Source organism: Aphis gossypii, chromosome 3 (genome assembly GCF_020184175.1).
Source record: "Aphis gossypii isolate Hap1 chromosome 3, ASM2018417v2, whole genome shotgun sequence".
Lineage (NCBI taxonomy): Eukaryota > Metazoa > Arthropoda > Insecta > Hemiptera > Aphididae > Aphis > Aphis gossypii.
Genome location: NC_065532.1, coordinates 18,245,318 through 18,272,044, shown reverse-complemented (window position 1 = coordinate 18,272,044; position 26,727 = coordinate 18,245,318). Strand labels below are relative to the sequence as shown.

At 27.8% G+C, this 26,727-nt stretch overlaps 5 protein-coding genes across 6 annotated transcripts in view; 2 read left to right on the top strand and 3 right to left on the bottom strand.

Moving 5' to 3' along the window:
- The window catches only part of LOC114130368 (homeobox protein SIX6), a 44,722-nt gene extending 40,824 nt beyond the window's left edge, over positions 1-3,898 (bottom strand). The window contains exon 1 of the mRNA XM_027995335.2: positions 2,501-3,898. Within this exon, the coding sequence (XP_027851136.1) occupies positions 2,501-3,204 (704 nt within the window). The 5' untranslated portion in view covers positions 3,205-3,898. The remainder of the gene's footprint in view (positions 1-2,500) is intronic.
- Positions 3,899-10,405: 6,507 nt separating this feature from the next.
- LOC114130370 (uncharacterized) lies at positions 10,406-17,981 on the top strand. Of its 2 annotated transcripts, XM_027995337.2 has the most exons (7): positions 10,406-10,519; positions 13,711-13,943; positions 14,017-14,142; positions 14,959-15,000; positions 15,963-16,010; positions 16,149-16,272; positions 17,794-17,981. In XM_027995337.2, exons 2-7 carry the CDS (start codon positions 13,902-13,904, stop codon positions 17,832-17,834), a joined length of 423 nt encoding a protein of 140 aa, XP_027851138.1. In that variant the 5' UTR covers positions 10,406-10,519; positions 13,711-13,901; the 3' UTR covers positions 17,835-17,981. The 2 variants fall into 2 exon arrangements, with proteins under 2 accessions (XP_027851138.1, XP_027851139.1); XM_027995338.2 differs by lacking the exon at positions 14,959-15,000.
- Positions 12,140-13,685, bottom strand: LOC114130369 (prefoldin subunit 2). The gene is made up of 3 exons (XM_027995336.2): positions 13,376-13,685; positions 13,160-13,283; positions 12,140-12,539 (listed from the first exon to the last, which is right to left on the bottom strand). Exons 1-3 carry the CDS (start codon positions 13,507-13,509, stop codon positions 12,354-12,356), a joined length of 444 nt encoding a protein of 147 aa, XP_027851137.1. The 5' UTR covers positions 13,510-13,685; the 3' UTR covers positions 12,140-12,353.
- A 1,162-nt stretch (positions 17,982-19,143) lies between the features above and the next one.
- On the top strand, positions 19,144-21,048 carry LOC114130371 (protein SCO1 homolog, mitochondrial). Its single transcript, XM_027995339.2, has 5 exons — positions 19,144-19,441; positions 19,587-19,785; positions 20,190-20,387; positions 20,458-20,666; positions 20,744-21,048. The coding sequence occupies exons 1-5, from the start codon at positions 19,409-19,411 to the stop codon at positions 20,942-20,944; spliced, it is 840 nt and encodes a 279-aa protein (XP_027851140.1). The 5' UTR covers positions 19,144-19,408; the 3' UTR covers positions 20,945-21,048.
- A 3,529-nt stretch (positions 21,049-24,577) lies between these two features.
- LOC126550994 (uncharacterized) lies at positions 24,578-26,149 on the bottom strand. Its single transcript, XM_050203749.1, has 3 exons — positions 26,122-26,149; positions 24,974-25,038; positions 24,578-24,880 (listed from the first exon to the last, which is right to left on the bottom strand). The coding sequence occupies exons 1-3, from the start codon at positions 26,147-26,149 to the stop codon at positions 24,713-24,715; spliced, it is 261 nt and encodes an 86-aa protein (XP_050059706.1). The 3' UTR covers positions 24,578-24,712.
- Between the last annotated feature and the right edge of the window lie 578 nt (positions 26,150-26,727).

The window sequence follows — 26,727 nt, the reverse complement described above, 5'->3', positions numbered from 1 at the left end:
TGTAGTAGGTATATTCGCTTATAGATATAACTAAATGTTGTAATACTCGTATATTATACTTTAATACCAGCTATTATATTATACAATAATATACATTATATTGTACAATAAAATTATAATTATGTAAGTATGTAATATAGTTTACATTATAATATAATCACAGGGGGAAGTCGGGTATGCCATTATATATAGGTACCTATAACGTCCCTAGCTGCAGCCTACAGAACTGTTTTCTATACTTTACTTTTTAAAGTGAGATATTTTATAAACATTGTTATGAACAGAAATCAAATGAAATTTTACAGTTAAGCTTACGTTTTTTTTTTAATTATTTTAATTTTCATCACGGCTATAGATAATATCTTTAATCGTGATTTTCATCAAATACATTTTAGTGATAATGATAAATGGGAGTTTGGAGTTGAAAAATTGAATATCACATCAACACTAATTTTGTAAATGTAGGTACATAGTACATAAAGCGTTGAAACTTTTTACTACCATTTCTGTCATATGTTGTTTTTGTGAAAAAGCTTTTTACCAAAGCTAAGATTGGTAAAAACAAAATTAAGAAGTAACACATGAAATCAAAGACATAAAGCAAGACAAATTTGAATGCAATGATGATATTATAGAGTACTTATCACAAATAAATTATGAAGTTGTTATAATGATTATAAGTTTATAAAAATGTACATCCTTTTAACCGTAAATTAGAACTTACTATAATAAAATCTTACGTACGTAAATTAAATTCATATTATAATATTATTGTGATAAAATTCAGTTTGAATTTTCTTTTTTTAATTTTTAATTTTTTTATAGTTAAAAAATTCGAAGTTAAAATTATATTTTTTTAGTACATATAATATGATTTGATTATTATTTTCTAATATTTATAGTTGTGTAAAAATGAATTTAAATTTTTTTTTATTATTTATGTACTTATATTTACCTCCTAAAAATGTATCTATTTTTAAATACACCTAGCTATATTGACATCTCCTACAAAAATGTCTGCGCACGTCTATGAATATATAATATGTAATTTTATACTTTTTAAATGGCTATAATTTTACGATGTACTTAAATATTGTATATATAATTCAAATAGTCAAATATATTTTATATTATTTATACGTTATATACCTATACTTTATTAATATAATTTTTATTTAATATAACATGTCTTCTGCATGTCTATATAAATCTGTCTTAAGTATAAATTATTTGTTAAAAAATATTTAGCTTTGAAATTTAAATAATAATTATTATATATAGTTGAAAGCTTGAAACGTATAAAACAATACACTAAATACCATAATTTACATAGGTCCTATAGCTAGGTATGTTATAATCAATTACATTTAATGAAAATAAATCGGTCCAAAAATGTTTATCAAACAAAATACATTTATAAATATACCAATTATAATACTGTTATTTGATTTAAAAATTTTTTAATTCGAATTTTAAATTTATAAAACATTAATTGTCATAAAAGAAAAAAACAACAATATAAAAATTCATTGAATAAGATTCTCGGAAATTTATAAAAATTAATATGTTTATTGATACTCGTATATATGTAAGTATTTTCATAATTTAATATATACCTGTATTTATATGACTTTTGAATAAATAAGTTAAATGTTTTATACTTTTTTTATATATATTATAAGAATCATTATTATTAAAAAAAAAATACATTTTTTTTATCGGGGATTATGATTTTCTGACAAATTTTCAAAACTAATTATAATAACTATATAATAATTATTATTATATTATATAGTATATACTAATATACTTTACGAATTAATAGAATAGGTTTATTTAATCAAAACTTTTTAAAATTATTTTACGTATGAGTAATAATAATGTCAGGTATAAATTTATATTGGTAATAATACCTATTTATCGCATCAAATATAAGTAAGTTATTTATATTAGGGTTTTTTAAAATAAAATTTAATGTATAATATTATATTAATGAAGTACCATATACCTATTAGTAATTTATCTATATTATGTTATATACGTATAGAATTGATGGTATCGATTGTTAAATATTTTTACTTTTACTACCAATAATATCTATACCTACCTACCAATATAATATATAATTTTCCAAATAAATAAATACGAATCGCGTATTATTATAATAGGTATTATAATCTGCACATTTTTTTATCTGTCTATATATAATAATCAACGAGCGGAGATGGCCGTAGTTCTTAAAAATAAATTCTATAATAAGTATATATCATATATATATATAAATATTTATCGTAATAAAATGTATAATTATGAGAGTTATTCCTGTATAATATACCTATATATTCATAATCTAATAACATTTATCACTATTATAATACTACCTATATATATGTATAACTATTGTATCGTGATAACAAGGAACGGTTCATTTATTGCGTATATACAATACCTACTATATGAATATTATACGAGTGTAAATAAATAAAAAAAAAAGTCTTACCTGTTTTTGGCTGCCGCCGCTCGGTCGCGTTGTCTACGGTTTTTGAACCAATTGCCCACCTGCGTGGGCGTCAGTCCGGTAGCCTGGGCCAGTTCCTTCTTCTTGGTGGGATTCGGGTACGGGTCCTGGAGGTACCACTCGCGGAGCAGACTTCGGGTGCGCTCCTTGAAGCAGTGGGTCTTCTGCTCGCCGTCCCAAATGGTCCGGGGCAGCGGGAACTTCTTGCGGACGCGGTACTTGTCGACCGGGCCCAGGGGCCGGCCGCGCAGCTTCTCGGCCTCCTGGTAATGGGCCTCCAGCCACATGGCCTGCAGCTTGCCGTGCGAGTCCTTGGTGAACTTGTGGTGTTCGAGTATGGTGTACATGTCGCGATAGTTGCCGCTGTGGAACGACACGATGGCCCGGGCCCGGAGCACGGCCTCGCTCTTGTTTAGCTCGACAATGTTGGGATGGGCGACCGGCAGCGACCACAGGAACCGGGCCAGCCGTTCGATGTCTCCGCTCTCCTCGAGCGTCTCGCACACGCTGGCCACCTGCGACACGCTGAAGTTTAGCATGGGCAACCCGAACATGGGGTTGGGAACCATGGGTGGCATGGGCGCGAGCCGCGTGGCCAGCGGGGTCACGGGGCTGCTGATCGGGCTCACCGGCGATCCCCGGCCCGACGACGAGTCGGTGGGCGTCGAAGATATGCCCAGTGCCATCGCTCTACATGCCACGCGCCAGTCACGGAACCGACGGAATATTGTGCGGATGAGCCGCGGCGACGACGGCGACGACGACGACGACGATTATGCCGCTGCGGCGCGTAAAACGATACAATCGCAGTCTCGCACGACGACGGTAGAATTATGTCCTGCAGCAGTGTCCCGCGCGACAGGAACGCACACCGCAAACGTAGCAGGCGGCACTTTATAGTTTAAGTGTATCGACTCGTGCGGGTGTGTATATTATACTATACGCGGCGGTTAAACGCGGTCGAAACGTATTTTTTTTTTACAGATTCAACGCGACAATATATACGATCGAGTAATATACGTACGATGATTATTATTACGGCGGCGAACGTAAGCGTATACAGTGCGAGCGGACGGGTAGGTATATAATAATAATATTAACGTATATGATATTTTATAATAATATATAGTGACTGTGTAGTAGGTATATTATACCTACAACGAACGGACGTAGTGCGGTCGTCGCGGCGACGTACGTGTAGACTGTATACGGCCGAACGGCGGTGTGTATGATACGAAACGATACGTTGGTGCGTGCGTGCGTGCTTGCGTGCGTGCGCGTGGATGCGTGCGCGCGCGTGTTAGTGTCGGTTCGGGGGGATATCGTTTGCGTCAGATCATCGGAATATCGTTGACCGGCCGAATACTACTGGTGCGCGACAGTGGCGGCGGCAACGGCGGCGGCGGGGCGAGAGGAGCCGCTCGAGAAGGTTTCGCCCGCCCGCCGGGGGCCCCCACCCCGGTCCCGCGGCGGCGGTGACGCCCTCCTCCCGTTTATCGCTATCCCGCGTCCCGACTCCCAACTTCCGTTCCCGGTACCGCGCACCCGCCCTTGGTCCGTCGCCCCGCCCATGATTAGCCGCCCGTCGCCATGGCCACGGCCAATCCGGAGCGGGCGTATCCCGTACAGCCCCGTATAGGTTACAGCGGCGGCGGACGGCTCGGCGCAGTGATTGATACACTCGGGTGGGGATTTCCACAAACAAAAACCGTGTTCGGTAGCGCTCAACCACACCTATATTATAATATTATTATTATTATTCTATACGCCGCCGCCGCCGCCGCCGCCGTTGTGGCCGTCGCCGTCTATACGTTCGGTTCGGCCGCGGCGACGACGAGCGCACACGCCGCGACCACCGTACGCGGACGTCGATCGTCGCCGTGTGTAACAATATAATAATAATACTCGTATGTTTCATTTTTTATTTTTTTATTTCATTATTTATACGTAATATATACGTCGTGTACGCGTATATACCCTGCTGCACATGTATTACGAGTATTACACATACCCTGAACAAACCATCGCACCAGAATATAAACAATATCGAAATGAAAAAAAAATCCCATCCCTGCGGACCGCATCAGCAACAGCAGTGTCTTAAGTTCGGTATAGAGTGTGCAGGTATAATATATAATACCTATATTGGTGTATATATGCGTATAGGTATATATGTATATAGAGAGAGAGATAGGTACTCAGATACTCATATTATAATACTGCAGTGCATATATGTACCTATATACAGTTCGTTCGTTTTACTATAATATAGTATATTAAAATAATATAGGTAAGTACCTACATAAATTGATGGGGATGGCCGTTTTCTGTCAAAAACGAAAAATTGATAATATAACAATATATATTATTTATTAGATAAAATACTTTAAGTCTTTATAGGTATGTATACAACACATGGAAAATTATTAAAAATATAAGCTCATGCATCTATATATAGTACGACCTTACCTAGGTATCGTATAATACAAACAAATATGAAATAATACCTAATAGGTATATATAATTATCATTTTTGTCAACAATTATTTGATAGAAAACAGAAAACTATTAAAAATATGAATTGTATAAAATGTTGTATACGATCACTGATCAAATAATTTATGACAATAAAATATATTATAGGTATATATGCAAGTCCGGATTAAGGGGGTGCAGAGGAGGCCATCGCCCACAATGGATATCTATTAAAAAATAGTAGGCCCGTGTCCAATAGTACGTTTTTTTTTTATTAAATCAGAAATATTTGGATATAGTAATAATAATAGCTGTATATTTTGTAAATCAAAAGAAACATGTACACTGGTATATAATATATATATTATATTATTATAAGACAAAATACAAAGATTTGCAATGATATAAATTTATATCATATTATATTATTATATATATACCTAATACATTAACGTTTCCTATATATAAACTATACCATTCATATTGCAAATTGTTTGGCTGAAAGAGCATTCTCCAAATTAGCTCGTATAAAAAACAAGTACCTATATAGAACAAGCAGTTCTCAAGAAAATTTAAATAGTTTTATGGTTTTGTGTACAGAGAGTGATGTTTTGGAGATAATTAATACCCGCTGCAATATAATTAGTTTGCTTCCCAAAAATCAAGAAAAAATTATTTACACAAATAACATTTTTATTTCTGTATTTTAAAAAAATAAAAAATAAATTTATAAATAAAATTTTTTTTTATCTGAAATATTTTTATTTTTGGGTCACTAAAATGTTGATTATGGTTATGGATCCCAAAATACAGGTATAATATATTAATATATCTATTAAACGTAGGTAGGTATATATAACCGCGCCTGGAACATATCGGACGCACCGCGCGTGTGAGAGTATACATATAGGACATAGGTATAAGGTATTCACTATTCAATATTCATAATTCATATTATACTATACAGTATATAGTATAACATAATATATATTATGTATTATACCAAGGGGCAGCCAAACAGTCGATCGCGAACAATTTTAAAGTTAATCATGTAAGAATTTATTTTTAGGGCCACGTGTCCTATATGCTTCTTAATAATTATAGTTATTCAATAATAAAAAAAAATATCTATGGAAGTCGATCCTCAAAGGTAAAGTATATCTTTAGTAGATCGTGCAGACCAAAAAAAGTTTGGCCACCTCTGATATAGGTAGGTATACATCACTACTTTTATAGTATTTATATTTTATACCAATATTGTTTCCCAGATATAAACACGACAATTATTGTACCTAACTAATACTAATTAAAACAAAATTAATTAATTAATAAATTTATTTTAATTGAGTTTATTTATTTATTTTTGCTTTTTGTAAAATAGAGTTGATGAATTTGATTACCGTAATGATATATGTATAAGTAGGTATACCTATACCTACCTAACATCATTGCAATAGGTATAAGTAGGTATACCTATACCTACCTAACATCATTGCAATAGGTATATATTATATTCATTATATTATTACGTTCAATTTATAAATGGGCCTTAATCTTTAAGGCTTAAAAGTTATTCTTATATATATATATAAGAACCGTCTGTTCAACAGAAATTTATAAATTATATATTATCTATGTACCAAGTTTCTGATATCGCAATAAAATTGAATAATTTTTCGATTTTTTTATAAGTAGGTTAAGTTATTTAATTATAAAAATTATAGTATTTATATAGTTATATATCATTATATAAATATTTAAAAATTTAAAATAGCTGTATTCAAAACTGCACACGGGCAAAGCCGAGAAATGTTGTTAATTATTTATAAATCAAACACTTACTCCGAATACGTAGCAATTATTCACTAATTTGACGGCACGGTGGTTGGAATTCATTCTCGAAATTGACCGCGGCACGCTATCTATACGTATAGCCGTGTAAGTGCCTATAATATACAACAAGTGCATATTTTATTCCGTGAAATTTGTTTACATCACGATTATAAGTTCTTTATAATCGTGGTTTACATAATATTATCAGCATTATTTTGTTGAGATAACACTTTAAAAATTATAGACTTCTGAAAATGTCTGAAATATATCACATAGGTACTTATTACCTACACTGCAGGTATGTAAATATTACGTAGAAATTTGTTAAATTATCGAGGTATAGAGTTTATAGTATGGATAATAATAATATAATATAGGTACATGTGTACCGGCGTATATATATAGATATGAATCTATAATGAATTGTGCGAAAATATATGTTTGTACAATGTACATAATAATATTTTATTTTTCTTAAAAACAGTAGTTATAAATAGTAGTTATAATGTTATAAATTTATAATATACAGTGTGTTCACCAATTTAGAGAACACTGAATTTCTCGGCCGGATTTTTTTGGAATAAATCGATTTTTTTTTACAAACTGGTGGTATTTAAATACACATTTTTTGATACTTTTCAAAATTTCTTGAAATTTTGGTCTGCGCATGCTCAGTAAAAACTTTTTTTTTTAAATAGCAACACCTACTTTGAACACCATATTCGAATAGTCCTATTTTTTTAAGCAATTATGATGTATCAACAATGGTTCTAAATTCAAAATTGACTGAATAAGAGCTATGTCAATTTTAATAAATAATACATTTTTTTTTTGTTATTTCAAAAAATTTATAAAATCATTTAAAATTAGTTCTTATTGGTTAGTTTTTGAATATTTGTACGTTTTTTTTTTAGAAATGTATTATATTTATTAAAATTGACATGGCTTTTATTCAGTCAATTTTGAATTTAGAACCATAGTTGCTACCTTCATCAAAATTTCTTAAAAAAAATAGGACTATCCGAATACCATTCAAATTAGGTGTTGCTATTCAAAAAAAAAAGTTTTTATTGAGCGTGCGCAGACCAAAATTTAAAAAAAAAGTGTATTTATATACCAACAATTTGTAAAAAAAAATATCGATTTATTCTAAGAAAATCCGGCCGAAAAATTCAGTGTTCCCTTAATTGGTGAACATCCTGTATATATTATACAGGCAGCGTACCTATTTGAATTTCATGACCACCACCTATCACTACCACATGATAGTCATCTCATCGATAATTATTGGCATCACCAAATATGCCTTACATTTTAATTGATATTTGATACAATATAATATGGCTATGTAAATCGAACGATTGAGAACGTTATACCTTTTTGGCCGAACGATTGAGAACACTTAAAATTAACAAAGAACTTATACCGCAGACCCCAAAAAACAATACGATTGAGAATGAATTTACGTGCAACGTTGCCATATCATTTATTTGACTTTTGAAAAATTCAGTATACATAAAATAAAATATATTCTTGAAAAAAGTCATAAATTTATAATTATTATCGTATACCAATAAGCGCCTAATAATATGTAATATATAATATGAATAACAAATGTAAAATATTATGTTGAACTTATAAAAATATCTAATACTTGTAGTTAAGTACATAATATAAATTTATCATGGTGAATTATATTACAAAACATTTTGAAATCGATGCGTGTATATTTATTAGATACCTATCCATAATAAATATAATTTTAATGTGTGCCCCTGACACGATTTCAAAAAGTTCGTGATTCCCACCGTACCTATATAATATCTATATATATTATATATATATTAATATACACGCATGTACGCATAATTATATTATTGTACTCACGCAAATGGCGACGTCGAAACGAACATATTTTCATTGTAATAATTATATACATGATGTAGATTAGACGGCTGCAGACGACGATCGTTTGCTGTTTTTCATAAACATTATAGGTAGGTAAATATTTATGTACACTGTCATGAATAATCGACTAAAGTGGTAACCCACAACAAGTCACAAATCGCTAATAAAATTTATTAAATAAAGTATAATAATATATCTATATATTGTTGTCCGTTAAGCCAGGTTTACAGCTACGTCGTCCGTTGTCCGTTCTTGTATCGTATTCTGATTGGCCGTTGTAATTATGGTATCAATAGTATCATTCGTTTATAACCATGTGTCAATATTTTGATCTACCGAGAGCTGGGCTGAGCTCAACTTTTGAACACGACACGACACGGGAAGTTGTGAACCCGCCTTAATGCGTATATAGCAGCTGTAAACCCGCGCGGTTCATACTCAATATTGTTTATAATGTCCACGATACCCCTCAGCAGATTAATTACCGCGGTCGAATAATAAACCCCGCTGATTTATAAGACCTCACTGGATTTCAACGATAGTCAAACGCGTTCACATCACACCCGACCGCCGTGGTCACCGCAAAAACCGATGGACCTATCAGAATTTATATTTTATAATAAATCAACATTTACCTATAATATAGGTATCTAATTATCCGTATACACGATTTTAACTATGTATTTTTTAAGCTATTTATTAAGTTCGATGTAATATTATTTCGATTTATAAGAAGAATCTTTCCGGATAATATATTTCCATTAAAATATTAACTTTAAGGTCAGTTAAGTTTTTTATCATACCAAAAATAACTATTCAAGTCATTTTATTCTTAATATTATAAAAGTACTAGGTACCTAAAATTGTATTAATTCGTTTGTCTCCTAGGCAATAGGCATATTACCAGTTACTATATTAGGTATGTTATAGCTATACATATAAATTATATATTAAATTGACTAATCTTATGCTTAGTTATACTATACATCTATTATTTATATTGATAATCATACTTAAATATAATTAAACGGATAATAATAAATTCTTTTAAATTTTAAATACAATATCCAAAAAACGGACCTACTGCAGTTATGTATCTAAATTGCCTATTCATAATGCCGTAAAATTATTATTTTTCACATTATTTTAACATAAATATAAACTATAAATTATAATTACTTATAACTTATAGGAAATGTGAAAACTAATCATACAACAGAAATAAACATAGAGTGCTCATTTTGATTGCTGTGTTATAATATTTTTAATTTTTAAGAATTATATAAATTATTAAATAACAAAAATAACAATTTAATAGCAATCTATCAAATTGATTGGGACAAAACACATTACCATATTAAAAATATTATATTGAATGAAAATATTAGTATCTTATCTTTAAATATTTACTTCAAAATATATACTTAAATTATAAAATAATATTTTTATACTTTTAAATAAACAATTTTAACTCTTATTATTAGTTTTATTTCTAAATATTATATTTATTCATGTTAATAAAATTGTATAAGTTGTATTGACACAAAGAACATATTCTAAAAAATATTTTGCTCCAGAATATGAAAATAAAAATGTATATTGTGATTTAAAAATTATAACTATAAAAATATTAAAAATATATTTTTCAAAGAAAATTTTGTTCTATTTTAGTATAAATTACATAAAATACACAATCCTTTAAACAGAAGAGGAAGCACTAACTGCAATAGCTTGGAGCTTCAGAGGTCAGGACTTCTCATAATTTTTTTCAACTATGACTTTGAGGTAAGATAACGATGATGATTTTTGAAATTAATTCTCACACAAAAATATATATGTAGTTATGTAGTTATTTAGTTATATTATACCAAATTAAGTATAATAAATACATTGATTAAACTATTATACATTTAAACATAAAAATATCATAATATATTTCAATGACCTTTTTAAAAATAAGAAATTACATTAAATATAATAATAATAACTTTTGAAGTTTAAATTTCATTTTCAAATTTGAAATTAAGTTATGTATAGCTATACTTGTTTGCCTATATGGCATTAAAGCACACCCATTATTTTCAAAAATAATCCAGTAACTATTGCTGAAGCTGTCTTACTGTTAGACATTATAAAATTATGTATAATAAAGTACAATATTATTTTAGTACCTATTTTGCTCACATAAAACACATAGAAAATATTTTTTTTAAATATTAAATACTTTGACAAGATCTCGGGGGTGAAAAACCTCACAATGGAGCAAGGTGCCTTACCTGTCTCTTGTGCACATGCTTATATATAAAAGAAATATTTTTAAAAATGTTAATAGTTTTTGAAATAATCACCTTATATTATCATGCACGCTAAAAGAATAAAATAAAATATACTTTGAACTTTGAAGTCACCTAAAATACAATAATTCATTATCATTATTATGAATTATAAATACATGTGATATAAAAAAAATATAGACATAGTAATTCCATTACTATATATATATATATATAATTTATAAATTTATGGAGCATGTAATAATGTTGTCAATATTTGTGATAAAAAATAAGTAACAGTGAAAATACATATCAATTCGGAATTCCAATTGCATCATGATCACACTAATCATTTATTTTTCATGCAAGTATAATTATAATGTTTACAACATATAATAACATAATATGATATTAATGTAATAATCTATTATTAAATAATAAATTTTGTATCTCATTCTAAATTTATTTATTTCTATCAGTGGCATATATCTAGATTTGATTTTGGTGATGAGGAGGGGGAAGATTGAAAAAAAAGGGAATTATTTTTATTATAATCATACATGAAACATATATTACTATTTTACAACACTGATTATAAAAGCTGAAACATGAAGATATTTATTTTTGACGTGTAGTGGTGACTTTTGGACACCGAGCGCCACATCAATTGATCATTAAGTTTAATCTAAATAGGCTACAAAGGACAAGTCTTATCAGAAAATTATTTACAAATTATAATTATTTTTAATTACTTTTACTGAGGGGGGGATTAGAACCCCCTAACCACCCTGAATTAGTCACTAATTGCCATTATTATTAAATTTTGTCTGTTCTAAGCAAAAATATATATCTCTCTTATGAACAAAGATACTGATGTAGTTAGTTTTTTGGGGTATATGTATATATCCTAGGCCCCTAATAAAAATTCCTGTCTAGGCCACTGACCACTCTAATAAAAAAATGATAATTAATATAGAATCTAAAGTAGTATATTTGTATAAAAAATATTTTAACGATTATGTTTAAATATTTACATTGTATGATCAATGAAGATAAATGTGCTTCTATAGTATACAATATATCATTCTATATTCTAAAAAGAAAATTATAATACAAGAATCAAAAACTGAACTAGTTAAAATGTTAATGTTTATTAATAAACTTATAATAACTTTTATTAATACAAAAATGAATAAATCAAAATTAGGTGAATTCTTCATTTTTTTTTTTACTTAAAAATTAATTTGAGTATTTTGAGTGTTACATAAGGCAATATATTTTACAATACACTCACCAAAAAGTAGTTATATGTAAAATAAGAAGTGCATTAAAATATTATAGTAAAATTAAACATTATTAACAATTACTGAGCCACCATGATCAGCTTTTTTTTCATCGCTTTGACTTTCTACCTCCTCTGATATCGGGGTAATTCCACCTCTAACCTGTATGTTATGTTTATTCTTGAAATCATTGATTTCAATTCCTTTTTTAGTTAATTGTTCATTCAATGTTTTCACAATTTTACCCATCTAAAACAAATTTAAGTCAATGAATAATTATCATAAATATTATTAAATTATTATCAGATTTAATAACTAATTAATTTATTACAGCCCATTTTTGTTAACTATTAATTGGCTATTGTTTAAATGTAACTTAAAATTAATGATGATTAATGAGAAATTTATAAAAAAAAACTAAAAATGCATTAATAAATAATTTTAAAATAACTACAAATCTTTTACTATATTTTACAATGATTATGAATATATGAATTTAATCCAGTTTAAATTAAAAAAAACATGGTGTATAATTAAGTTAAAGAGTAAGAATTACTAAATAACAAAGTTTTAAGTGTTAACATTAAAAACTGTAATTATAAATTGTCTATATTTTGGGATTATGATTCATCAAGTAAACTCATTCAATAATAAATATTCATTTTCTTTATATTAATAAAATATTTTTCAAGATATTAATAAATTATGATTAATTATTTAAATACTGAGCTTCTTTTCAAAAAACATTATATTATCAAATAATTGTAAGTCCATGTTCATAAAGATTATTTTTTTTTTAATTTATAATAAAAAAATATTAATAGCTGAAAATATAAAACTAGAACTTTGTAAATATATATAAAACTAACTTCTCCTCTATTTTTAATTAGTGTAGGTAGAACATCACAAATCTTCCTTTCAACTAACACTCCACCTATCAGTCTGAAACATTTTCTTTCATCATCCAACTTGTTTAGAGTGTCGATAACAATACTAAAACAAAATTAATATATTATAATATTTATAACCAATATATTATGTTAAAAAAAAAAAGTATAATATAATATTATAATAAATTGACAAACCTATGTTCATTGAGATCAAGCTCAATTTCTGATAATTTTGTCGCTAGCTGTCTTTGTTCCGTTCGTAAGGCATTAAAAGTGTTATGAATTAATTCCTCTTCAGTAGGTTTCTTAACTTTGACTAGTTTTTCCATTTTGAAAAGTAAATTTATAAAAACTATTTATTTCCTTAATAATATAATATTAACATATAAATACGGTTCAAAGTTTACTCAACAACACTCAGTTATAGTAGTAAAGACTGAAATACTGAATAGTGAATACCACAGAAGACAGACTTACAGAAATAAGTACAACATACTTCACTTAACCAAGACTTTATCAATTATTTGTAGGTTATGCAGATACCATCTTTCTACCGTATAAGACCACTTGATATTATTATTAGTACATCACTGCCGGTTGATAACAGCAAAATACTACAATTTCGTTTAAATAATATTTGAAAATAGTTTCATTGTTCATTTTCATTCTGACTTTCAATATTGTGTGTAGTACCTATCACATTAAACGCTTGCAATAAATCATGTCTGAAAGCCAAAATACTCAACTATTTAACAGAAATTCAGTAAGTGGATTGAATATTACAAAGTTTCCCTACTGTATAATCACCATAATTTATATTTCTGTGACTTTTATAGGTCACCGATGTTGATGATTCAGATCTCATCAATAGTTATGACAGACAGTATGAAAAAGTGAAAAAGAAGGCCAAGGCAAAACTACCCCCTATTGATTCAATGTCAGAGCTGAGTTTAAACGACAAAGTAATTATTTATATTTCAAAAATATTTATATAATATGTATTATTAAAATGTATACCTGTTTAGATTTAATTTTGTTAATATATGATATTTTTAACTTGCTTATATTATTTAATTTTCCCGAGTCTATTAATTTATTTTATAGGTAGGTTACAAGTTGCTTAATATCTTATAGAAAACGTTTACATAAAATGTTGTCTTCTTACAATCTATATCTATAAGAATAAATCATTTTACTCAATTATTTATTATTATTTACTCTATTTTAATATTTGAGTGAATTTATTTACTCAAATTTTGAATTAATTATCTAATTTTAATTTAAAAATAGTATCTATTATGTCAATTATGTTTTTTTCTTTAAAAATAACATGCTATGTATAACTAAAACAATGATAGCACATAAGGGACAATATTCTCTTATACCATCTTATTAAATTTTTAAGTACTGACAATTTGCAAACTCTAAAATTCAAATGTGTGTTTTATTGACAATTTTAGTTACTTGTTTTCTTTTGTTATTATTATTACTTAAATATGTATAAATCTTAAGGTAATTTTATATATTTCATATTTCAACTAAAGAACAAAATATGTAAATCATTTGTATTCCAAAATTAGTACATTTCTCATTACACCTTTCATTAAGTTATTTTAGAACTAATTTTTTGATAATTATATATTAATTATAATATATATTACCTACAACATTTAAAAAAAAATACAAATAACATATTTAACTTGATCATATTAATAAACATAACATTAAATTGTATTTTATCATTTAATTACTTAATGTGTTGATGCTTAATAATTTAGGAAAGCGTCGAGTCTAGTGTAAAAACCAGACCAAAGAAAAAAGTAAGTTAAATATTATATAATCTTTATTTTACAATATAAATATATACATATATTCATAGTTGATAAAATACGATAAAATTAGATAGGAGTATTTGTTATTGTTGGTAACTACTCAATAAAATTATATTGTAAAATGTGAATAATAAATTTTGAATTCAGAGTTTTTTGAGCCATGTGACCAAATATGGGTTCAAGTTATGAAGGTCTTACAAGCTCCTTTTGATTTAGTGTAAGCTATACTCCACAGGGATATCCAAGATTATTTGCCTACCAGCTTCATTATCCCATTTTTCTGAATTTTAATTTCCATTTTTTAAGGGATTAGGCACATCTATGATTTGTGCAAAATCCATTCATTGAATAATTAATTGTGTAGACCCAGTAGAATTTATGTAATTGAACAAGGGTCTTTATTTACTATGTTTTGTTTATCCCATATTGATTTCCACTTACATATTTAGTATTCCCCTCTTTTAGTATGTCATCAGTCCTAACTCAAATAAGGGTTTAGCATTTTAAAATGGAGTTTTTTAAACTTTCTTTGCTCATGCACTATGTATCCGCACTAGATAATTTAGCAACTAAACAGAATAGTTTAAGTACTACATTCTTTTATGTTCCCGCATCAGCTTTCCAATTGGTTATGACTGGTTGTAAATAATTTATTTTTTAAGTTTATAAAATAATCTTTCTTTGTGGGATTTATAAGTTAGGGTCCGGTCTAAAGTTACCCTAGGTACTTAGGTTTGGTATTATAAACACTTTATCCATAAAATTTAATATTAAAATATTTTTAGGATGTTTGTTATTTAGGTAAAATATAATGAATTAGGCTTTCTATTAGCATAATTCATTATATTTTTCTCAATTTTAATAACTACAACAACGGTACATAGGGCATAATTAATCAGTTTAATATCGATTGAACATTATGTAATTGTATATTATTTTAACTTTTATAGACTAATGCTAATAAGAATTATCAAACTGAACCAACAAACGGATTTGAGGTATGATATATTTAATTTATAAATCCTTTTAATAATTGTCTTAAAATTTGTATTGAAAAAAAAATAATTAGAAAAACATAAAAAATCATATAGTAACATTATTTGCTAAGTGACTTAAATGTTTTTATTTATTTTAAGGGTACAGAAGTACTATTTCCACCACCCCCACCACCACCAGACAGTATAAAAAATTTACCTAAAACTGAAAGAGAAGCTCTCACATCAATGCTCATGTCATATTATATGAGTGGATTTCATACTGGTTGGTTTGTTAATTTATTATTATTAATTATTAGTTTTGGCATGTATATGTCTTATGGCTGAGGGTCATTCTGTTAATTTATGGGGCACAGAGAATGTTACCAGTCGAGACGGTATTATATATAGCAACCGGTTGCTATAACAAGACATATACATGTACCTATGTATCTGCATGCAGTGCAGATACTCTTTGATTTTTATTAATTACCTACTTCTTTATTTTTCACTTTTACTTAATATAATCATTCAATTATTGATAAGAATTAAGTGCTATTTATAAACTATAAAACTGTTTTATAAAAACAAGGCATTATTTAATATTAACACTTAAAATTGTTGGAATAGTTTGATTATTAGATTAGTATTTTATTCTCATTAAACAAATTATTGAAAATTTTGCTACATTTTAAAAAATATGTTAAGTTAATCTAAAAATAAATTTATTCTATCCTACATCTTTTACGATTCTTTTATTTTATTAAAATTCTTTAAGTATACTTTAACTTACATACCAACAAAAATGCTTGGTTTAAGTACCAAAAAAAAAAAATTCTGAATGTGCAGTAACTGGTTTAAGTGAGAAGTTGGGAAGGTGGGATACACAAGGTTATTTAATTTTTATCTGTGAGCAACAGTATACCATTGCTAATAAAAACAATTCTGAGTGAAGCTTGCTGGATAGTATTACATTATTAACAATCTATAATTTGTTATATAACAATATAAATAAATAGGTACATCTAAAATACAAAATTAGTAGGTACTTATCAAAAATATTTATATAATTCTAAAAAAATCTCAAGTCCCGCAAATGTTTTGAAAACTTTACCATGTCTAGGTAAGGCTTATATTATAAGTAAGCAACCCAAATTTCAAGTTTTTACGGATGTTTTTAACTAAATCACAACAACAAAAAAACTCCCAAAATTAAAATGTCTTTAAATAGCTCAAAAATAGCTAAAATTTTCCAGACTTTAAACCGTTAGGAACAAAATCCAACAAAAAATGTCTCTTGTCATTTTTCATTTGAAGCAATACTTTTGGTAGAAAATACTGTCCATAATTATTTAATATTATAAAATCGTGAAATCGTATGTTTTTTCTCCTTTAACTGCTTTTATTTTGAGTATCGTTTCGAAAATTTAAAAATGATCTCTTTAAAATACTAGCTCAAGAACCTATTAAGATTACCTTTAAGAAAAGATGCTACATTAGATAGATACTTTTGACTTTTGAGCAAGTTTAGGAAAAGAAAGTATTTCCAAAATAAAAAAAGAAAAAGAAATAAACATTGTAAAACCAATACATTTCTTGCTTCACTCAGAATCTAAAATTTAAAAATGTAATTACAATAAGTATTAATTTCTTATTTAAAAATATTTTCCCAATGACCAACATTACAAAATACTATTAAAAATACTTAATATTTACCATATATTTTGACTTAAGTATTTACTACTCAAGCAATCCGTTATAGTAGAACAATTATAATTTATTTATGTCTGTTATTAATATGTTTCAGGATATTATCTTGGAATGAAACAAAATAATTCTGAAAACTGATGTTACACGAATAAATCATTTACAAATTCTCATTAACTATATGGATATGTAAAACATTTAAAATAATATTTTGTACCTATTAAATCAATTCATTGTATTGTACAATTTAAAATTATGTAAATAAATAGTTTTGTCTCATTTATTAAATCAATTGTATTTTTATTGCCTTAACTGTATTTATGAACAAAACTTTTATGATTTTATATTATAATCATATTACCTATATTTTTGTTGTAGTTAAATCATCCAACACACCATTGGCAACATCATAGTATCCTATGTTAATGACCTTATGACCTGAACCAACTTTAACATCATGTGCTGCTTGATAAACATTATACAAACAATATCTTATTCATTCAGCACAATTCTTAAATGAAATTAAAAATGTTAAGGAACACGTAATTAAAATTAACTAATAATCAACAGTAAAGAATTTTCATTCTAAAAGAAGACTTATTAATTTAATAGGTTGAGTAATAATTATATTATTTGGAGTCTGTAACAAATCTTGCGCATTATTTCTACAGCAAAATTAGAAAATTGGAAGAATTAAAACCAGTCTTCTCAAATTGTAAGCTCACAATCCATATCCTAAAATGAGTTATATTTTATATATATTAAATACAATTGAGTCAACTTAATATTAGACATAACATTTCTAACACTACAATATGACAACATTCAAAAACTTTCAAAAACTTGTATATTAAACTTCGCTTTCAGCATAATGCTAAATGATGATCATAAAATCAAATAGATTTTGAAAGAACATTACCTTTTCACAACATTTAGATATGATTAATTATGTATAGTCACTCTTCTATTATACTGTTCTATTGCTGAACAGGTACAACATTAATATTTAATTTATTTTACTCGCTTTTATAAAGATAATTATAGTAAGTGATCTGTTATGCCGCAAAGTATTTTTGTTACTATATAATAATAAACAGTATAATTATTTAAATTTTAAGATAATGTAAATTTAATTATAAAAAATATTGTATTATCGCAATGTCATGACGAGGAACATTTCGACATAGTATGTAACATAAATAGGGGTTAACAAACGATTTTAAATGATCGTGCCGTACCCGAGCCCCGAATGGCGAATGCGGCGTGCCGGCCGTCGGCGTCTAATCTTTATTCTATGGTATAATTATTAAGATATTGATAAAAAATATAAAATCCTCTAATCCACGGGTGTTCTTTTAGTGATAAGCAAGTCTTATCTGTCTTGTCTAGTCTTGTTAAGTGATAATAGGTAATATTTATTATTCGTGCCATTCGTGGTTTGTGGACAAAAAATTGTCTAACCTCGAGTCCTTAACTCTTAATTATATAAAGTTTATTTTCGAGTTTTTGACTTTTGTTTACTTCTAATGGCTCTTAATATGTTGTAATTAATTAAACTTTACTACATTCATTCAAAAAAACGGACCTAACAAAATTATTCTCTAAATGTGTTAATACGATCTTTTTACGAAGTTCAAAATCATAAAATTCGATTCAAGTATTTAAATAAGTTTTCACAGTATTTATATTTCTTTATTTAAAAATTTCTAATAGTCATGTCATTTTGTTCCAGAAGGATTTTTCAACGAGTAAAATATATTTGTTCTATTATTTATTTGTTTTTATCTTGTTTTGTTATTTTCCATAGTTTCAAATATTTGAATAGTAAAATCTAATTTCTAATTAATTAATTATGTTTTTAAATATTCTTAAATGTAATTATTTTCTTTATAGTTCCAAATTAATCAAATTTCAAAATTCAACTTTAGTAATGTGTCAGGAGGATTAAATAAACCTGTTGAATTTCCCAAACGTAAAAAAACCATATTTGGAAAAGATAGTCCAGTTACATGGAAAACTGTTGGAATTACTGGTGTTTTAGGAGCTGGTATGGTCTCATACTTATTATATCTTAAAGAAGAACAAGAAGAAAGTAAGTGTTGATAATTTTTAACTTGCATACAAACTTATGTTTTGATTACAATTGTATTTAATATTTTATTTTTAAAAGTTTGGAAACATTTACTTATTTCCAAAACAATTTGAAAACTTTGCATAAATATAACTTAAATTTAAATATTCTTGTTTGTACTTGGTGATATTTATATTTTTGTTTTTTATAGTATTTTAAATGTTAAAGATAGTTTCATGTATTTTCTGTCATTGTGCCAGCTACTTGTATTTTTATTAAATAAAATAAAAATATAATACCTACATTTCTATTCTTTATTTATAAAGTATTTATTGATTAAGTTAAAATTATATCATTATTTAATATTATGTTATCTGTTTATAACTCAAGTAAAATGTTTAAAAAAAAAATATTTATATTTTCAGAACAAAGACGAGAAAGAAAACGTCAGTTAGGAAAAGCACAAATTGGGGGTCCATTTGAGTTAATTGATGGATCCAACAATGTTGTAAAAAGTGAAAAATTTTTGGGGAAATGGATGCTCATCTATTTTGGTTTCAGTCATTGTCCAGATATATGTCCTGATGAATTAGAAAAAATGGCGTTAGTTATAGATGATCTTGGTAACTATATGATAAAATTAAACATTATTTTAATGATAACTTTACCATAGTAATGTTTGCAATTTTTCAGAAAAAGAAGATATGAATACAGGTATTCAAGGCATTTTCATCACTGTAGATCCAGACAGAGATACTCCTCAAGTAGTAGATAAATATATTAAGGAGTTTTCTCCAAAATTCATTGGTTTAAGTGGTACATCAGATCAAATTCAGCAAGTGTGTAAAAGATATAGAGTTTATTATAGCCCTGGAAAAAAAGACGTCGATAATGATTATATTGTGAGTTTATGATCACATATTTAATTATTATATTTTTAGAATTAGTTATACATTTATAATTGTATTCATAATTTCAGGTTGATCATACAATCATTATGTACTTGGTTAATCCAGAAGGTGAATTTATAGATTATTATGGACAAAATAAAACTGCTCCTGAAATAGTAGAACATATTTTACTACACATGTTTAAATTCAAACAAGAAAAAGGTTCATTATTGAGTAATACTTTAGAAAAGATTAACTCAATAAGTGGAAAAAAAATTGCTACTTCTTAAACTTTATTTAAATGTAATTGAAATTTTCATATTTAGACTAACTTCAGTTGCTGTTAATTGTTACAATAATTTTAAATTAATACATAAATTTTAAAAAAGCTTTATCTTAAGTGTTTTGTTTTTTTCAGTACTAAAAGTCTGCTAGCACCATAGAGTAATATTATTGTTATTTACATTATTACTCTGTGGCACTAGCACTTGATTTCCATGTATCTTATACGTTTTTATGGTCCATAGAGAGTCTGGATCTGATAATGTCGAGTCCTATCAAAAATAATAATTTTATTACCTATGATTCATATAAGCCTTATACGGCATAGACCAGTATACTACATACTTAGCACATAGACACTTACTTAGGTATTACTTATTACCATACTTAATACTTGCCAGTTGTACCGTTCTGTGTTTAAACCAGGCCCTTGCAACTCAACTGAAAACACATACTTACAAAAATGCTTTTATTACGGAGCAAACCGGAACAGGTGCTTTGCTGCGCTCTAGAGGTTTATTAAACTACACAATATTTGGCATGATATAAGTAGTCAACATTTAAATAAATAATAAATATTAAAATAATATTATTATTATTGAATATTGTAATAATTATATTCTAGGCCATACGGGATTACGGAAGCGGACGTTATCGTGGGAGTGTTATTTTTATTTATATATAATATAATATGTTTAGTTGGAAACAGATTTCTGAAGATAGAATTAACAAGTAAGCATTATGGCATACCTAACAAAATAATGTTTTATAAATATTCAATTATGCATAGATTTAAAAAAAAAAAAAACAATTTTAAATATCTGATTCCAACAAAACATAGAAACAATTATCACCTTTCCAACAATGTTTTACTTATGGGTCTACGATTATTAATGACCACAAGATGTTTTAATTAATTGCAGATAATTTCTAATGGACCCGATACATGGCACGGGGAGTAATATATTTTCTCTCATAAATGAGGGAAGATGGAGACCTGATATGGAGTACCTAGCATACACAACATTATCCAATCCTCAGTATACCTATTTCCTTTAGGGCCCTTTTTTTTCTGCTGCAGCAAATATTTCTTTTAGACAAGTGATTTGGAGGAGTGTTGTTTTTGATTAATTTTTCAACTATTGTATCATATTCCTTAAATTCAATGAGTATTTTAGATAATTTGTTTTGAATTCTTTTTTTTTACTCTGTATTAAGTTTATTGCGGTTATGAAGGGCTTTTAATTTTAACTTTTTGCTAGGAGTAACTTGGATGTGTATTCGTTTTAACCTTGGTGAACTAGTTTTTTTTTCTTTTATCAAATTCAATATTTTTTTACAAAATTTACAACTTTTTGGTTTTTTATTTTTGTTAATTGCCTTAAGATCAATTGGATTTGATACTGTTGTATTTAAAATTAATGAGCAATTAACGTATCTGAAACTATCCGATGTATCTTTGTAAGTTGTCTTTGTTAAGTACTTTCTGTCTTCAGGTATTTTTACACCACTACACATGTTAGCCAAATCAAAATTATAAATCAGATTTTGAATATTATTTAGTTCTCTCATATTTGACTGATTCAAAATTGAATAATTATTTATAATTTTATTTAAATACCTGCATTCAATAAATTGTCATATCTTCGTGTACACATCTTTCAAAATAAGGTAGTTCTACGTCTTTATTTATAAATACTTTGCTAAATATGACCATTTTTTTGTTAGCAGGGAGAATCCTTGACCAATTAAATGGAACTAAAATACTGTTCATATCATTCAATATTTTATTGAAATCATCTGATACTTTATGTGTATCAATATTATTAGAATGTAGTGGTACACTTCTGTGTAGTAGTTCATGGTTGTACGGTTGCCGGTTGGCGATTTAGGTGTGATTAGTTAATCAATGATCAAAACCGTCTCAGAACCATAGACCTTATACTCAAGGGTGAAAATGTATTAAGTAAAAGAATTAGAATATGAACCTAAATTTTCCAAATAAACCTATAAAAACAGCTTTTGGTTTTGAAAAATAAATGTAGTTATGATGTTAGTATTATTTTTTTCACGCTATTGTTTGAAGTTTTGAATTAAATTTTCTTCTTTAGTAATTATAAATGATCAACTATTATAACATTATAAATTATTGTAAATTTTTAACCAAGTTATATAAAAATAAGAAAAATCTTAAATAAAATAATACATTATAATAATTATAATAAAATCATATATTAGGAAAAAATACATTAGAGTACCTAGTCCTAGATATACTATTATTATTTCAAATAATTAATATATTAAAGACCTTTTTATGTAAATTTGTATTGTTTTTATTAAAACAAATTTGCTCTTTAAATTATATTTTATAATACTTGTTCACAAATTGAATAGTTTAGGATAAAATAACAAAATATCACGTAATTTCCTATGCTCCCAATGTTACAACAGTATGACTACTGCTTTGTAGCGCGCTCTGGTAGAAGCTACAAATTTGGGTCTCGAGACCAAGTTTTTTCAGTACAGTCGGCTATAATCGGTGTCCTTACTCTAATGTTCATGAATATACAGGGTCGGTTATAGGCGTAGGCAACGTAGGCACAAGCCTGCGGCGGCAAAATTTATATTTATATATAGAGGCGGCATATAAGAAAAAATAATAAAACAAGAGGCGGAAATTTTGATTTTTGCCTACATATAAAAATTTGCTTGCACCGGCCCTGTGAATATAAGTTATAACTTATAACCTACAAAACTACTAATGAAGGTGCTAGCTGTAAGTATATGTTTCCTTTTGTTCTAAGCACTGAATATTTTAATAAATAAAAAAATGTATCAATTATGTGGTCGTTTACGTTGTTTGTCAAATAAATCGTCAAAAAATATAAATTGTGTAAAAATTTAAAATAATAATTGTTGGTTGTTTGTCTTTGTCAATTAAACCGTCAAAAAATATTAATTTGAAAAAATAATGTAAACAAATATAGGATGAAGCAGGGGCGTAATTACGGGGGGGTTATGGGGGATAGATCCCCCCATGAGCTGTATTAATTATATATTGTCTTATACCTACAAATATTTCAAATACAAACTTATAAATTATTACGAAACTAAAAAAAAAAAAAAAAATGTTTAGTTGTGTATACCTTAAATATTACCCGGTTATTATAAATGTTTACCCGTTAACGTCTTAACGATAAGCCGCTGCAAGCATGATTTCAAAATATAAGGTCTGATTCATTTTAATTATTATCTACTAATAAACATTGGGTGCCTTGCCACACATTGTACTTAATTTAGAACAGATTATATGGTAACACAGTGTCATTTTCTAATAGTCACAGTGTCAGTTATATTTGTATAGGTACGCTAAAAGCAAAATGGAGCAAAAAAAAAGAAAATTACCATCAACTAATCAGTAATAGTTCTCTATTGAATTTTTTTTAAAAGTAGGCTGGATCTGACGTTAGTATATAATTTTAAATTATTTAAAATACTTAACATTATTAGACCCGGAATTAAATATTTTAAAATCGTACAAAATATTTAAATATGTATGACGTATTTTGTACACTTATTATAATTAGCATTACAACTCGCGCTAAAATTATGCAAAATTAAATAAACACCAGTTAAAAATTGTATTAAAATTTAATTGCAGTCACTGCAGTTTATTCAATAATTATTATGTCAAATTAATTATTATAATTTGCCATACAAATTTATTTTGATCCCCCCCCCATGAAACATTCTCAATTACGCCACTGGGATGAAGGCTATGGTGATGGAGGTGGACCGATTTGGCGTCTTAAGTAATTAGCATTGGCTTGCCCCATGCTTCTGAGACATCTCAATATGTCATTATTCTCATTGAGCTGTTCAATAGCTCGTCTTAATAGCGCTGTGTTTACAGCACGATCCTCTATGGACGTTTGATCCCGGAACTAAACAAGAAATATAACCAATAGGCAATAAGATTGATTATAATGTAATTTAATTTTCATCTCAATAATTGTCCTTACGGCATACCTACCTACGTAAGATTTTTTTCTGGCTTGAAACATCTCCACATAATACTGGTTTTCCAAAATTCTCAGTTTCTCTATACAGCGTAAAATAAATTAAATAAGTAAATAATAAATTATGCCTACAAACTAATTATTATATAATTTGGTAATTGAACGGGCCGGGAGCATATAATGCTAATACGCGCGCCCGGTCACCAAAATACTTCGTGCGCTGCACACCGACCGTCCTGTGTATGTGTGTGTATGTGTGTATAGCGACTCTAAGGAAGTGGACGGGGTCGCCGAGCAAGACCAAAGAGTGCTAGTGTGCAGTGGTGTGTGCAAGTGTGTATTATTGTGTGTGTGTAAAACTTAAATTCTAAAACGGATAGGTAACTCTACAAAAATGGTAACGCAATTGTAGGTGTGGTAAAAGATATAATATAATAATAAAATTTACGGCCCTTTTGGCCCAACAAGTAAAAATATGTATAAAAATGTAATATAAAGATTGCCGGTTCGGCACAACCAATAATAAAATAATAATGTATAATAAGATTATGATAAATAATGATAATAATCAGCTATTAGAGCTGTAACAATAATGTATAAAAAATAATGGTAATAATAACTCACAGAATTGTCGGTGCACTGCTGGCCAGCCGCTACCTAAAAACACCTATATAATAATTGCACACACACACACACACACGAAATTAATAATTGAAATAATACACAAAAATAATAAATAAGGTGATTAGCACCTATAAACAATACAATAATAAATATAAAAAAATAGGTGACGATTAGCGCCTATAAAACAATATAATATAATACAAATATATAAGAATGTTTTTTGGCGATTGGCGCACACAAATGTAATATAATATGTATGATAATAAAACTAACACAGTGGCGATTAGCACCTCAAATTTTGCATTTTATAGAGGAACTCATACAGGGATTTATTTTTTAACGAAAAACAAATATTATTTTTTGTTTGTTTAGTGTGTCCATTGATTATAGAAATTTTAATTAAAAAAGTAATCCAATTAATGCAATATAAAAATATAACATTAAAAAAAAAAATTGAAAATTGAGTGTATTATTATAAAAACCACAACGATTACCTATAATCTACGTGTAAAAAATATACATATAAAAAAAGAAGTCCTGACTGATTGATTCGCAGTAGTCAAAGTACATTAAACACTGTGTGTAGCTTAAGACTGAAATTGTTCACGGTAAGGGATGGCAATAAGAAAGGATTCTCCGAAATTCGCATTTTAAAGAGGGGTTCACACAGGTATTTGTCGGCTGACGAAAAAACAAATATTGTCTTGTTTGTATATAGGGTTGTCACTGGTTACAGAAAACAAAATAGTTGTCACACGATTGGATACAATAAATTTTAGACCTGTACTCTACGTTCGGTTATTATGAATTGTTTACGTATACAATTTGCATATTTTATTATTTGTGTTTAATTTAATATTCTAATGTTGTAAATTGTAATAATATATTCTTATTATTAAACTAATATTTAGTTTTATTTATTTAATATTGTTTAAATATGCCTCAGTGTTCCGTCAAAGGTTGTAAGAGTGGTAGTCGTATTAAAGCGTTCCAAAAAACTATTCCCACACCACGTCTCCTTAGCTTTCCTAAAGATAAAGAGTTACAAAAGAAATGGATTGATTTATGTGGAAAAGGAGATCAGATAAATGTTAAAGGGGGTAAGAAAACATAGAAACTTATAATTAATTAAAGAGCAACTGCATATA